The 16,320-nt window shown below is 38.9% G+C and overlaps 2 protein-coding genes across 11 annotated transcripts in view; one reads left to right on the forward strand and one right to left on the reverse strand.

Annotated features, from left to right (window-relative positions):
• MAP3K19 (mitogen-activated protein kinase kinase kinase 19) overlaps window positions 1-2,943 on the forward strand; it is a 71,544-nt gene extending 68,601 nt beyond the window's left edge. For both annotated transcript variants that reach the window (XM_081142999.1, XM_081143000.1), the window contains 2 exons: window positions 632-1,329; window positions 2,519-2,943. In XM_081142999.1, coding sequence (XP_080999125.1) covers window positions 632-1,329; window positions 2,519-2,585 — 765 coding nt within the window. In that variant the 3' untranslated portion in view covers window positions 2,586-2,943. The remainder of the gene's footprint in view (window positions 1-631; window positions 1,330-2,518) is intronic.
• Window positions 2,944-9,018: 6,075 nt separating this feature from the next.
• Window positions 9,019-16,320, reverse strand: part of CCNT2 (cyclin T2) — a 37,105-nt gene continuing 29,803 nt past the window's right edge. For 6 of the 9 annotated variants that reach the window (XM_081143008.1, XM_081143007.1, XM_081143011.1 and 3 more), the window contains 3 exons: window positions 15,033-15,196; window positions 13,285-13,355; window positions 9,019-12,816 (listed from right to left, as the gene is read on the reverse strand). In XM_081143008.1, coding sequence (XP_080999134.1) covers window positions 11,389-12,816; window positions 13,285-13,355; window positions 15,033-15,196 — 1,663 coding nt within the window. In that variant the 3' untranslated portion in view covers window positions 9,019-11,388. The remainder of the gene's footprint in view (window positions 12,817-13,284; window positions 13,356-15,032; window positions 15,197-16,320) is intronic. The other 3 variants (XM_081143010.1, XM_081143013.1, XR_013999209.1) reach the window with 2 other exon arrangements.

Raw genomic sequence — 16,320 nt, forward strand, 5'->3', positions numbered from 1 at the left:
CTAGCCTCTCAGTCTCCTAGGTTTAAGTCCAGTGGGAAAGGAGTCTCTTTGTTCAGCAGCTCAGAGTATGTTACCAGAAGTGGGGAGAATCATTGCTGAGTGGCAGAAACAAAAGATGTTCCTTAGATTTTGTGAATTGCAAAAAAAGATTACTTGAAGTCCTAGCACTATTGATAGTATTTACATAGATGGGTAAAGAGAAGACTGTCCCCCAGATACAGCATGTTACGCTTCTAGCTGGAGACATTTGAGGACGTGGCAGAGGTGACTGGTGAATTTTCTCAGGACCTGCCTTCCTCTCTCTCCTTAGAGCTTTAGCACTGAAATAGCCCCATTGTACTTATTACATGATGAACTTTCCCAAACCACCATCTCATGTAATCGTCGTAGATATCTGTGAAGTACGTACTGTTACCTCAGCTTTATAGATGAGAAAAAACTGAAGTAAAAAATGTTATACAACTTACCCAACTTACACAGCTGGGGATGGGTGCAGTGAGGATTCTACCCAGCCAGTCCAGCCACTTGACTCCAAGCCATTGTGAAAGCCATTCGCCATGCTGCTCATCCCCATCTGGGCTCCATGGAAACACTGGATTATACTTAATCATAGGTATTGGTTTGCTTCTAGGTATATTGTGGTCTCACTAGCCAAGGACAGCTAATAGCTGTAAAGCAGGTGGCTTTGGATACCTCTGATAAATTAGCTACGGAAAGAGAGTACCGGAAACTGCAGGAAGAAGTAGATTTGCTCAAAGCACTGAAACATGTCAACATTGTGGCCTACCTGGGGACATGCTTGGAAAAAAACACGGTGAGCATTTTCATGGAGTTTGTTCCAGGTGGCTCCATCTCTAGTATTATCAACCGTTTTGGGCCGTTGCCTGAGATGGTGTTCTGTAAATACACAGAACAAATTCTGCAAGGTGTTGCTTATCTCCACGAGAACTGCGTGGTGCATCGAGACATCAAAGGCAATAATGTTATGCTCATGCCTACCGGGGTCATAAAGCTGATTGACTTTGGCTGTGCCAAACGTTTGGCCTGGGCTGGCTTCAGTGGCACCCACAGTGACATGCTCAAGTCCATGCATGGGACTCCGTATTGGATGGCACCGGAAGTGATCAATGAGTCTGGCTACGGGAGGAAGTCGGACATCTGGAGCGTGGGCTGCACTGTGTTTGAGATGGCCACAGGGAAGCCCCCGCTGGCGTCCATGGACAGGATGGCAGCCATGTTCTACATCGGTGCGCACAGAGGGCTGATGCCCCCCTTACCAGAGCGCTTCTCAGAGAACGCCGCGGACTTCGTGCGCGTGTGCCTAACCAGGTAAGAGGCTGAAGGCAGGAGGAAGGTGCTGCCCAGAGATTTCCAGCAGCTGACATTTCCCCTGCAATTTCTGGCCCATTCAAACCTCCGCTGGCGCTATGAAGATCAGGTAGGGAGTGATTTTGTGCCGAAAGGAATCATTAGCCATTCTGGGTGATTGCCTGCCTTGTTGTGTCAGGGTCCAGGGGGGCTATGCTTCAAGCAGAAAGTGCCACAATTAAATGTCCTATCAGGTCCTAACAATTCTTCCCCAATTCAACAGGTACGTATAAAAGTTGCTAGACATCTACTTACCTACCAGTGGGACACCTCTCCAGGGACTGGCCAAGGTGAAATGACATCACCTGTGCTTAGGTTTCCCTTTCCTCTCAGGGAACCGTGTTCTCATTTCCTTCCTAAAACCAGCTCTCAGGAAAGTGTGTGAGAAATTCATTCATATAGTGGGCTTGATATGGATTGATTGATTGATGACTGATATTTATTGTATTGGTTCCCCCAGAAATACTTGCATTTAAAGTGGGGGTAAACATTTGGAGCCAAAAGAACAGGTTCCTAATTGGAGCATTTCAAGCATCAAGTGGGGCGATATTTTGGGAAGCAGAAAAGCCCCAATAAATTGCCTTTTTCCTGTTTTGATGCCCCCTGGTATCTATGGAATGAGAGAGAGACATCAGTGAGAGAGAAACATCATTGATGCGTAGCCTCCTGCACACCCCCTACTAGGGATCGAGCTGGAAACCAGGGCATGTGCCCTGATAGGGAATCGAACAACGACCTCTTGGTTCCTAGGTTGACGCTCAACCACTGAGCCACACCGGCTGGCAAGCTTTTTTAAAAAAATAATTTTACTTGTGTATAAGTTATACCCCAAACAAACTGAACAAAACCACAATGTGAAAAACAGGGCCTACTTTTTAATCTTAATAGTATTTTTTTGAACAATTACTATGTGCCAGACACTGTTTAAAAGCTGCATATACATTATTACTGTTATCCTTATTTTACTGATAAGGAAAGCGTTTGCGTCACTTGTCTAAAATCACACAGCTGAAAACCAGACTGGACTCAATCCATCTGTTTGACTGGCGGAGGTTGTACTTTCATCTTAAAGTTGGCATTTTGAGTCAAGTATATCTAGTTGGCATGCACATTTTGGGGTGTTGCTTCTAATGTGCTTTTCCCTTCCTAGGGACCAGCATGAGCGACCTTCCGCTGTTCAGCTCCTGAAGCACTCCTTCTTGAAGAGAAGTCACTGAAAATACACCAACACTTTCTCTCCAGTTCCATTACAGATAATGTTACTGCTTCATTTTGGGAACGATGGTTGAAGGACCTTTGTTTTCCTACTGGAAAGTCAATCTAACCCAATTTAACAAGATTCTACAGTGTCACTACTGCAGTTTGTTACATATTAGTCTCTTCAAGCTCCAGGCACGATTACTTAGGTGGATGAAAAAATTTTCTTAGTAACAACAAAAAAACCTATTCCAGTATTTACAGTTTTGACTATCCAGGAACTATAATCTCTATTGCTTATACTATATTTCTTTTTATTTTTGTCCTGTCAATTTTAATGTCATTAGTTTAAAATAAATTGTAGAAACAAGAAAATTGTAATTAATTGCCTGGTAAGTAAAGGCACATTTTTTACAGAAGTCTTGAGAAAGGTGAGGAGTTAAAAGTGGAGAGGCACTAGGTTCTGTTTATTTTGGCCTCAGTCTTAACCTTGCAGGTCATAGGAGCTTCAAGGTTAACAGGAAAGGCTAAGGGCCTTGGTATTTCATTATTGGAGGTCCCCAAACTCCTCTGAAGTCTTCACCTACAAGAAGCTGGGTTATACAAGGTGGCCTCATAAACCTCAGGCTGCTTTCCCTGCAATTTATAGTATGATTTAGGTCTTAGGTTGTTTTCAGAGTGACTTAGGTCATTGCCACATCTAGAAGCAGCTAAACCTAAGCCAGGTGGCGGGATAAAACAGGACTGAATAGGGGGAGAATGGGTCAGCACATACAGCTTCCCAGGGCACTCTGCTCCCCTCACTTGAATGAAGGGCATCCCCACTTAGGTCGCGCCTCACCTTCATGTCCCAAACATTGCTCAGCCTCACAGAAATGAACACGGGCAAGTTGTCAAAGTTACTACAAGCTCTTGTTGTAAGTTGGTGGACTAAGCACATTTGATAAGGTTTCTATAGCTGTCAGCTCCATTAATTGACACCTATTGTTTTAGTTACGTATGTAGATTTTTTTTAAAAAAGCTGGTTAGCATTTCAACATGGTACAACTATAAACTTTAGGTGTATTCTAACACCAGTTGTCAGACTTTGTTAAAATCAAGCTGCTGCTTTAACTTTTTGAGAAATGAATGTGAAAGGTAGTCCAGCTGAGGTAAAACGGGTTTTACTTTGGCCAACATGCTGAGACAGGTCTTTGTGGGTATACCTTCCTTCTCTCCAGTTGTACAGTTTTCTCAGATTTGATAGGAATTTAAGGGATATGTCCCTTACTTACAAGCATACCTCATTTTATTGCGCTTTGCTCTATTACCATTTCAAGGATGTCACTTTTTTTTTTTTTTTTTAACAAATTGAAGACCCTCCACCAGCAGAAAGTTTACAACTCACTTCATTGCAGTGCTTTGGAACTGAGCCTCAGTATCTGAGTTACGCCTGTACTTGTATACCAACATAACCTGAAACATTTTGTTAAATTAGGGCTTAAATTTTTAAAAAGTTTTAGTTGGGATTTTCAGTATTCTTTAAAATCTGGTTATCTCTTATTTTGAAGCAATTATTTACATCCAAGCCTATTAAACCATAAGGGGAAAGGGCAGGGAGTAAGATGTTTATACTATGTATACAAATCACAGTAATGGACACATGCCTTTGGTGTTGACAAACCTACCCCTCTTTTATTGATATAGAAGAGTTTTACAATATTAAAGAGAAGCTTCAAAACTTTCAAGTTTCAATAGACCAGTCTTGGTTTTAAAAGCTTTCTATTTTGTTGGTCAGCGTGTTTAAGACATAACAGACTGGAATCCTGCTCTTATCATCGCCCAGGTATTTGACTCCGTTATAGCTTCCTTAATAGGAAAAAGGTCTGGAAGGACACTGGAAGTGCAGATAGGTGGGGGTTGGGAGGGCTAGCACTCACCGAGCCCTTTTAGAAAAGGCACATCACTTAATTCTGGCTGCTGTTTGGGTTGGTAGGTAGTCTTCTTATTTTATTAATGAACAACTGGGCTCAGAGCCAATTTCCTAAGGTCATCCAACTGGTAGGTGGGAGTTGGGACTGCTACCCAGATTTGTCTGACTCTAGAGCGTTTTCCCTGCTGCCTCCCAGATTCATGGTTTATAAATCAATTATATCATTAAATTGTACTCAAACAAAACTCCACTGGGATGCTGATAAACCCACCAGTAAACTCCCCAAGTAAACGTCTAAAAGTAGTTCCAACTCTACAGCACTTGTGGCCATTTCTCAGTGGCTGAATTAGGAGTTGCCATAGTGGGAGGGAGCTCTAGAGTACTAGGCTGGGGAATACGCCGTATTCCAGGTGGTTGCTTTATCCAGTCCCTCCTGCATGAGACTGGGCCTTCCACAGTGTAACGAGTAGCTCTGAGATGAACCCACTCCATATGCCCAACAAGCAGCCAAAAGCCTCCTTGCCTACTGGCCTGTCTTTATTCCTCATACTTGCTGCACATGTATGAATTTAAAGTAACTTCATAATGTAGAAACTTGCATTTAAAAAGGCTTCCCAGGTGACCTGTGAACTTTAAAGCACCCAGCGTTGGTAGCCTAACATCCTCACTGGTTCTCAACAAGGTTAACACGTCCTTGTGTATGGCGCCACAGGAAGAAGCTGGGATAGCAAACGCTCCAGGGAAGGCTGCCCAAACGTGTGGAAAACCACCAGGCTGATGTCATCCCTAAAGCAGTTGCTACTACAGGTTATGACTTGAAAGACTAAAAAAACCGATCTCAGGTATATGTCTGGACATTTCTAAGGTCTAAATAAGCTTAATTTCATGGCAAAGTGATAGAAACTCTCATTAGTGAGGTCCTACATTGCTTTGGGAGGTGGAGTATGGGGAGGGAACAGGCAAGCACATATAGTAGTTAAAACAAAAATGTACAATTTTTTTCATTATATGGAAAACAGCAGAGGGAAAGTGAAGGAAGAGACAATGGAGTAGGATGAATCACTAAATGGAATTACTAAGTTTGGTTAAATGTAATTACCGGCTTTGTACCGTTTCTAAATAAAACTTATGCAATTTATTGTGTGCTAAGGAAATAAGCCCTTACTCGTATTATCAACATAAGATGAAGACAAACCTTTTCACGTGATTTCAAAACATTTATTTCGCATTTAGGCTTAAAATGCATTGTGGAGGAAGTAACTTTTCTACTACCTAGTTCTGTTATTAAAGCCATGCAAGGCTTCCAGTCTCTGAAGTGGGAGGTACAGGCAAGGCCGTGGGGGTGGCTGTGGGGGAGGGGGCTGGAGAAGAGCAGCAGTACTGAAGCAGTTTATGATTAGAATTTTTCTGGTTAATTCTCCTTCCATATAAATGCAACTACTTACTCTTTGCTTTTTGTGGAGGTGATGCAAGAGGTTAAACAGGAAAATTCCAAAGTATGAATTAAAGTGAACAACTTAAGTCTATAAACAGAGGCATGCAGTGTTTAAGTTTAATCCGCCAGGATTGGCCTTCATCATTCCCTCTAATATCCAAAATATATACCTCTATTAGGATGCTCTTCTGTGTCATCTATTTTCTTTATATACAGCCCTTCCCCATCACCCAGGCCTTACCCCTCACACCCTACAATAGGTACTATCACCAACATTTTGGGGAAGAGAGTGGTGAGGCCAAGACCAGACTGCGGACAATTTGACCCCCGAGGCCGCACTCCATGATGGTGTCTGAAGTTACTCAGAGTAACTTATATTAATAGAGACCTTATTTCCCACGGACTGAAAGTTATTTCTGATTCACATTAACAAGACATGTTAGAGCCTTGGATTTATGTTGTCAATACACAAATTTTATTAATTCCTTGTAATAGATACTGAGCTGAAATTCAATGACTAATTGAATTCATGCCATATACACATATTCCTGTTTTGGATTTTCTATCAGCAAACATCCCATCAAGAGTCCTTGGGGGATTCAGAAAATGAAATTCCAGTCATTGTTGACCACAAAATGAGTACATGTGAAGTTTTTCAAACCGAGTGAAACTGCTTGAAAAACACACCTTAAAAATAAGGATGTACTCATTAACAGGCCAATCAAGTTAAATCAACAACTGAACAGGTTTTAAGCGAGTCTTCCCTCAAAAACTTGGAAGTAAAGGAAATTAGACAGCCTTCAGAATTTACTTTTGAGACTAATGGATCACAGTGAATGAGTTAAGTCACCTTTATAAGAACAAAATTGCTCCTAGCCGCACAACCTTCCACGGGCCTTGCTTACCAACCTTCCTAAAGAACCTGTCAGGTAGCAGACGCTGGTAAGTTACACAGGACAGAAAAAGAGGAGCCACAGGAGCAAAGGCCAGCTGCGCCCAACTCTACAGCGTGGAGGAAACGGATGCGCGGTCTCAGACTGAAAACACTGAGCATCCCAGACCACTGGCTATGAAGATGTTTCAGAGGCAAACTTCTCTTACAAAACAATGTGTCAGCCCACAGTGATCAAATTTCAGATGTTAACATAGCTGAATTTTGAATTTTCAAATGAACACATTTGTACAGTAAATTGGCAGCCTGGGTGGCCAGGGACAGAATGTGCTTTTCCAATGTAAAAATCCGTCTAAGTCAGCCCATTATATACAGATGGGCACATGAGACAGCAAGATGTCTATAAAAATTACCTAGCAATTTAAGCACGGTTCTAGGTGAGAAACGACTGCTTTCGGTTTAGATAGTCTGGGAAGAGTGAGATTATCTTGAGAATAGGACCATCTTCCTTTATAGATAATACCAGGTTTAAAAAACACCTTCCTTATTTCCATAAAATGCGAAGCCCTAAAATCTTTCATCAACCAAGGACTTAAAGAGTAGGTAACAGTCGTTCACTTACAAGCAGTGGTTTATTTCTAAGGTTGGCTGAGGGATAAAAATCAGCAATTTAAATGGTCAAATATAACAAAAATGTGCTTAAAATGCTTTTAAGGCAAGGCATTCAGTAACAAAAAACATTTTAAATTAGTTATCTAAAGTAGACCTCGACTAGTCATTTCTTTAAGTTCCAAGGGGACAGACAGGCCAAAATTAAGGTATCTTACCGACAAGCTGATAATTCTGATATCCTAATTAAATTACAGCAGGCTGGAGGGTGGGAGCAACAGGAAGTCAGGTAACAAACAGAACCTAGGGCTGAAACCAGAGACTTCCTGTTCCTGAATGTATGTTGAAACTGAACTCCCAGGTAGCGATTCCTGATTATCTAGGGAACAGCCATCACCTGAGGATGCCTCATCCCGTTTATACACGAATATTCCAGACTGTAGCCCACAACCAATACAAAAGCAACAAGTTTCCCTCACAGCCTGTCTTAGAACTGTCCCTGCTTCACCTTTTCCAGCCCCCTGTTATCTAGAGCCAATGTGAATTCTTTCATAACAACTTACACCTTTCTTCCCCAAACTCATTGTATGACAGAGCCCCACCCACTCTAGGATGGCAGCATAGAGCCCTGCGGTTGGTTTAGGGTGCACGTCCCAGGGCCTGGTCCTTACTCTGGCTAGCCCTTTCTTTCAAAAAATCTTTTGGCATTGAAGATTCTTAACATTACATAATTATAATCTGTTGGTCCAAAGGAAAGTAAGCACCCCTCCACAAAATTCTGCATAAAACCAGGCATCACATTAGAAATTTTCTTGGGACTAACCAGAATATACTGCATACTCACAGGAAGACCCAGATGCATCTATAAATACACTCAAAGATCAACTTAGGGGAGATTACATGACTTTTCAGTATTTAAAAACCTGCATAAGAAATGAACCTTAGGTTAAACAAGAAAAAGGAACTAGGATTTTTGCAAGGTCTTATCAGTAAAAAATACTACTGCCAGTTTCGTAAAGCAGGCCTCCAGGAATATTTCTGTGAAAAGATACTCCTTTGCTTTGGTTCTGAAAATACTGTATCTTAAAGTAGCTAAGGCAAATATTTAGGGGGCACAGCTCAATATTGGAAAATTAGTTGAAAGAGGTAGAAGTAAAGCCTTTGTATGTAATGTGCTTCTGCATAAAGGTAACTATGATCTTGGGAAAACACAACTAAAAAATGAATCACTCTTTTATAGGCTGTTTAAAGATAATGCTTTTTAATATTTCAAATATTTTTAAAAATCTCATCAAAAATGTTTCACCTTAACAGTACTTTGCACATGTGGAATTTCATACCTAAATTTGAGGATATTATTTTGGTTTACTTATGGCTACTTACAAGAAGACTCAGTAATAATGTCCATTCACTGGAGTCTTTTTCTTTGGTTGAGCCTATTGGGACCAGGCTGAGGAGATGGCTAAAGCAAATTCATGGTAATATGAATTTTAAGGATTTTCACTGAATGGAATAAAAAGGATTTCCATATTTATCCCCACTGTGGTTTTGGAAGCTAAAATCCTGTTCAGAGGTTAAAGAGTTTGAACAGCTCACACAATCCTGTAAAAATTACAACTGGCTGCTCTTTAATAAATAAAGTCATTGTAAAGATTTACATTTACAGAGTGAAAAGTGAATACATAGCATTTTAAATTCAATTTTGGAAGTACTAATAAGTACTGACCCATAACAATATACACTAGCTACCTTTTAAACTGTCCATCATTAGCACCAATAAAGATTCAACAAAATTACCTTTATTCCCACATCTCAAACAATTCTGCAATTCTTTGTGAAGCTTAAGTATAGTCACAGACCTTAAATATTCACATTGTTTTCTATGTCATACTGAAAATAAGTTCACTAATTTTCTGGATATTCTTTACAAAATCTTATTAAAATTCCTGGTATTATCATCCCTAAGCATACAGTAGCACAACCACCCTATGTAGTTTCACATGATAGTTCCTTAGAGGTTTCACATCTAAATTATCAAGAACAAAACCCTTCCCTCCCTCATTCTGCACTCAGCTTAATTCTATATACTAGTCCTTGGATTATGTACCACTGTCAAAGTATAACTGTATCAAAATTATCATGTTTGTGGATACAATAATATGCCATACAGAACAGTTACACATAATGACAAAGATTACTAAAGTTATGCAAGACAAGAACAAATGTTAGGACATGCTAGCTAGGCAAAGTCCCTAGAAAGAGGCTCCTAGTATTGTAAATTCAAATAACATTGACAAAATAACCAACAATTATCTTTAAAAAATTATAAAGCTACTGGCAAATTAGGTAATTGCTAAATAAAAGTAGAGCACAAGATTAAACTCTAATATTTACAACTGCAACATACTTGAGTAAAATTACAATTGTGCACATATCAGTGGCTTTAACAAAAATAATTCATATACATAGAGGAAAAATGAAGACAGCTTTCAGTTCAAAGGAAGTTGAATTCAACCCATCTCAAAGATACTCAACAGCTCAAAGATTTACCACAGAATAAATACAAGACTCACTGATAAACTGGAGCCATATTACTGGTGTTTAAGACAAATTTTAAACAAGTTCATGTTTACCGCTTATTCAGAAGTCAGACGACTGTGCCAATTTGCCCCCAACAGGAATATACTGAGATGTGCAAACAAATGTAAACCTCCACTAGCTGTCTACCTGGAGGATGACCATCTTTTTCTCAGAGGTTCCCGATAAGCTATAAATACAGGTACAATGCACAGTGATCTTTTCTTTTTATTTATTGTTAGAATATAAAAGAACTGAGAGAGCAATAGGTTTAATTTTATTTTTATAAGGAAGACTGAATTTACCTGAAAAAGAAATATGGCATCACACACAAACACGCTTCAGGGGAGGAGTATGTTTAAGAATATGGTGTCATTCTGAATGCTAAAGGAAATGATCCCTGTTTACTGTTAAACTACGTAGTGTTAAAGTTCTTTATTTAAGAAGAAAAAACTTACTAATTTTTCACTATGTACGTCTTGTGACTTTAGTTTTCAAATCACAGTACTCTACATAACCATTATTAACAGCTCTGCTACAGCACTGCAACAGACCCACACACATTTAACTGCACTTCACAGCAAGAGTGTGTAAACTTCATTTTTTCTTCTTCAAGCCTTCAGAAAACTAGGGGCTATTTCAGCAGCCAATCTGGTCAGAACCTCTGAAGGCAGAAGTTCAGTGCCTCACAGTGTAGTGACCATGTGTGGCACTGCATACCCATCTGGTAGTGAATGTCCCCCTTCAGAGGCTTCCAGTAAGGCCTAGAGTTTAAGGTTAACATGAAAAAGTGCCGCCTTTGTTTTAGATTAGTGATGGACTCTGACGAGATAAAATAAAGTTATTCTGTATATTGTTATACTTACAAGCAGCTCCAATCCTGAGTATTTATGGTAATATCTAAACATACAAAAATGTATGTACATTTTTCTCCACTTTCTTGTAAACAGTTTTCAGTATACTGTTTTATCCCTTTAACACTGAAACATGCAAATCATACATACAAGTATAAATACACAAAAGAAAACAATTTACACTCATTCAAAAGCCAAGCAACAAAAAAATAAGATAGCTACAGTATTCAAATTATAAATAACGAATGCTTGAGGCATATTATATTCCTAGAAGCAGCCAGCCATTCATCCTAATGTTCTTAGCTGCAATTGTAGAAATACTGAGTTTTGCACCTTCCATGCTTTTACAGTATTTATAACACTATCATATGTGGAGAGAAAGACTTGTTTACTATAATCTCTTCTTTTAAGAGAATAAAGCAGCACTTACAAATATTGAGACAGTGGCAGCAACAGCAGGTGTTACCACTGCTAGATCAGGAGGATTCCATTCTAACAATTTTTAAATTAAAAAAGTAAAGGAAAAATTGACCTAAACAAATGATTACATGTTCATTCCTTGGGCACTTAACAGCGAGTCCAGCATGTCGTATGTGTCTTTGTAGTCCATATGCTGGCTGTTTGCACTGTACTCGTGATGGACATCAGGACCGTTGGTCTCCACTGGCTTCTTGTCCAGTTTCACGAGGGTGCTGAGATGTCCGTAGCCCACCTGGTATGTGACAGGGGGAGGAGGGGGTAAGGGATGGTTAAAAACAGAGTTGTGAGAGGATATATACTGCTTAACAGAGGAGGAAGAACTAGATGAACTACCTGAACTTTTGGAACTTTTGCTCATTTTGGCGTGATGGTTGTGAGATGCATCATTGACATGCAGCTTCTTCCTTGAAGAGCTGGAACTAGAGGAAATGCCATCACTGCTCAGGCCAACAGGACTCCTCAGAACAGTGGGCGGTACTCCATCGGAGCTGTGTTTGCTGCCGCCACTGCTGCCGCCGCTGTGTGAGTGGGAATGCTTGTGACTGCTGGGGTGGTGGCGGTTTGAGGGATGTTCCTTGTGTTTTTCTTTATGGTCTCTGCTAATGTGTGGGCTGGAATGCTTGCTCTTCCCACTACCTTCATCAGAAGAGCTGTGCCTTTCTGAAGAAACTTTTATCTTCATTTTCAGTTCTTCTTTACTGGCACTTTTATCAGAGGGTGGTAATGGGATTCGTAATTTCAATGATCCACTTTTTTCCTTCTTATCTACCATATATTTTTCAGGTTTTTCTGCATTTGTGATGGGAATTTTCATTTTAATGGGAGAAGTTACAGAGCTGCTGCTGGCTGCCTGTGACTGCACATGTTTGTGTTGCTGTTCTGCCTGGGCAGCTATATAATGATCCCTGACATCCAGATCAAGGGATTCTAGCTTACGTTTTTCTCTGTATTTATCTAAAGACATCTTCTGAGGAATAACTCCAGGAGTAGCAGAACTTGGTCCATGGTGCTTACTGCTCCCTGCTTTATGAGTATACTCTTGCTTAACAGAAGAATGATCAGAAATTTTGTCAGGTCTGTGATGTAATCCTGAATGCAGTGAGAGAGAAGGTCCCTGCTGGAAGTTGATGTTATACTGGCTACCAGACAAAGATGTCTCCTGTTTCTGTGAATATATCTGTTCTGTCCTTGCTGGTTCTTGATGTTGAGGCCATTCTTGGTGTGACGACAAATTGTATGAGGTACTTGGCATTCCTGTTGCTAGCATTGACAAATTATCAGACGTATGGCTGTCTTGAGCAGAAATATTTCCTGAATTCAGAGGTACTGGTGCAGGGAATGCTGACGTGGACGGTTTCTGAAAACTTGGGTTTGCCGGCACACCAGTAACACTATCTACTAAAATGGAATTCTGGACCAAAGATGAACCAAGAAGTGGTGTTTCTGATACTTGTCCATCTACTTTTGGTTTCTTAGCCGCTGCCTGATTAGCCTATTTAAACAAAACACAAAAGAATCAATGACAGCAAAGGAATTTAATACACATTTCTTTGCTTATAGAAATTCTGTATTTATAGGTATAAAACAAGGCTAGAGAATGTGAAAGCACTAATTTTGGAATTCGATACAGGCTAAACCCTAGCCTAGCCATTTGAGAAAGTAACTGGTCTAGGCTTTAACTTCCCCATTTGTAAGAAGAGAAGACTATTTCCATCATTGAGAGATTTATAAAAAATTTATAAAACACTTGGCAAAGTCCACTGGACACAGTAGCTGAATAAACTATGTGTGTATGTAGCTTATAATACACTGTAATTACTTAGGGATACTGGAAATAAGAATACTTAAAATTCAAACTGGTTAGCTATGTAATTGTTAGATAAAAATTCAAACTGGTTAGCTATGTAATTGTTAGATAAATGACAAACTGATAGTCTATTAAACCCTGCCAATCTCTTACCCTCCAGTTTCGAATCCTCTTCAACCTATTAGGCGTTTTCTCCAGTATCTGTAGAAATTCATGTGTTAACTCTAAAAATAAAATTTAAATTTATAACTTAGAAGGTGCCTTTAGGATTTAAACTTCTCTCAAGTGGGCAACATTAAAAAGGGATCTCAACAGTTCATCTAGTCCACCAGCACCCTCTTATTCAACCTTCAGCATTTATAGAATAGACACAGCTCTGAATTCGTATTTTTAAAGAAAATCACCCCCCACCCCAATTTTATGTGCTCACTCAGAATCTCTGGAAAATTTAGTAGCATTAAAAAATATTCCCCCAAAACAGAAATCTCCACTAGATAAAAACAATAGTAGTAATTGTTGTAGGCAAGGTCTACCAACAGATCTTATCAACGTGATGTATCACTGATAAAATGCATTTCTACGGTAGTAGGGTCCTCAGTTGCAACAGATGTAAACCCTATTTTCCACTACCTTCATATTTTGTGAACAAAGTTGGGGAAAGCCCACAAAAAGAATAAGCTGAAAACCCAACATACCAGTTTAGGCATATGTATTAAGTAAAAGCAAGATTTCCTGTCTGAAATCTAGAATACATGGCTAAAATGTATTAATCTCCAAGAATCTCCTACCTCTGGCCAACTTCTCTTATTTCTCAACCAGAGATATATCTTATCAGGAGACTCCCAAATTCCAGGTTCAATTTAGAGAACTCGCACCTCCAATTTTCCCTGTCAACTCACATTTAATAATGCAAGACAACAATGGCAAGCTTCCTCAGTGGATCTACAGAGCAAGGAATGTTACCTGGAAAATACCTTTAGCTCACTGCTTCACATCTTCTGCAATAATACCTGACTTTGAGTCTGTACATTTTAAACTCAACAAAATTAATCTTTAAAATCTGAAAACATCTCAAAGGGCTTTTGAGTGGTCAACATATGTTCATTTTATTTTTTGTTGGGCTAATGAATACTTATTTTCATCCTGTTCATTTGATCATGTAATTATTCTTTTAAATCTATTACCAAATTGTTAAAACACAATTATAGTTATGATTTTAAAGCTTATTTTTTGAAATCCAAACTGAAATATTAATAGATGAAGTGTTATCTGGGATTCTTAGCAGGTGTGGCTCAGTGGGTTGGAGCACTGTCCTCCTGTACACTGAAAGGTCATCTGTTCAATTCCCGATCAGGGCACATGCCCAGGTTGCAGGTTCAATCCCCAGTGGGGGGGTGTACAGGGGGCATCCGATTGATGTTTCTCTCTTTCTCCCTCTCCCTTCCTCTCTCTCTCAATCAATAAAGGCATGTCCTTGGGTGAGGATTAAAAATAAAATAGCCCAACTGGCGTGGCTCAGTGGATGAGCATCGACCTAGGATCCAGAAGATTGAGGTTTAGTTCCCGGTCAGGGCACATGATGGGGTTGTGGGATCGATCCCCAGTAGGGGGTGTGCAGGAGGCAGCGGATCAATGACTCTCTCATCATTGATGTTTCTTTCTCTCTCTCTCCCCCTCTTCTTTTCTCTGAAATCAATAAAGACATATTTAAAATAATTAAAAAAAAAAACAAAAAACCACAGGGGAAGAAGGATATTGAATTGACCAGAATTGGTTAACTGTTCAGTTGGGAATGAGTACATGGAATTCACTAGTTTTCAAACCTATGCAGAAGTAGACAGACTTTTTTCCGTAATAAAAAGAAATATTTTTATTGTAAAGAAAAGATTTTCTCTACTTACCATCTAATAATTCTAAAGTAACTGTAGGATCCACATATTCCCACCAATGTTTTCCATCAGTTGACACAGGAATCTCCCAATTGGACCATTTGCAAGCCAAATGAATGCATACACATGCTATCACTGTTGGTTTGTACTGAAGACAGAAGGTGGTAAGATGTAGACTGTTGTGGCGTAGGTTTGAAAATGAAGAGCCATAGAAATTCAAATATGTAAAACAAAGAAAAACATTTACCAGTAAGATTAGAGCAAAAACAGAATTACAAAGGTTTTCTTCTGTAAGCCTAGAGTACAAAACCTTATTTTATAAAATTAAGTTAACACTATAGTTATATAATTCTAGTACTAAAAAACCTATTAGATTATGAACATTCCCCATACTCTTACTACCCAGAGTATTATATTAATATTTTATTAATACTACTAAGATATTAATGTTTCTAAATTTTGTTTTTACATCTAAATTCAAAGTATTTTTATTTCTTTATAAAAGGAGGGGAAGATATACCTAATATACTTCTATTTCCAATAGTCACTATATACAAGTACAACACCTTAAACTTTTTTTGATGGCATTTTTGTTTCTTTTGTAATATCATGGCAAAAAAGTAAAGAAAAAGCAGAGGACTCTTCATAAAAGTGACAAATTTCAACACTGCATTATAAGGGATTCTACCAGTTGATGTGGCTCAGCAAACATAATTCTCAAGTAAGTTAAAGAGAATTTAATACTTATCTATGTAAACCTATGTTTTCTTTTCAATAAAGCCACAGAGAAAACTTACCATTTACACAACAGCTTCAAGGTCCACTGTTGCTACATATTACAAAATACTACTTTCTCCTACTATGCTGGGCATGTAACATGTCACAATTAGGCTTTTCTAACCAGTTTTAAATTTAAGTGTTTTCTGCTTTTATTGTTCAGAATTCCTTGGGATAGAGGTTAAATCCCAACAACACGTATCTAAGAAAATACACTGGTATTTGCCAATCCAAAAATAAAACTTAATAGTGTTACAAAAAAAATTAAGGACCACACAAAGCTGGTTTGGTCCCTTCCCCAATGACCCATTTAAAAAACAAATAATTAATATAATCAATACAGAACAGAATTTTATGTTAGATATCGAAGGCTTTTAAAAACTATTCTTCCACTTCAGTTTCAGAATTGATGAAAATGTTTACTGATCAATCACAACCCACACCACCTTTTATTTATATAAACTGAAAAGGAAGAAGCTTTTTTTAAAAAGTACAAATTGTACTTATGCAAATCCAGGCACTG

This window comes from Miniopterus schreibersii, assembly GCF_964146895.1.
Source record: "Miniopterus schreibersii genome assembly, chromosome: 7".
In the NCBI taxonomy this organism is placed as follows: domain Eukaryota; kingdom Metazoa; phylum Chordata; class Mammalia; order Chiroptera; family Miniopteridae; genus Miniopterus; species Miniopterus schreibersii.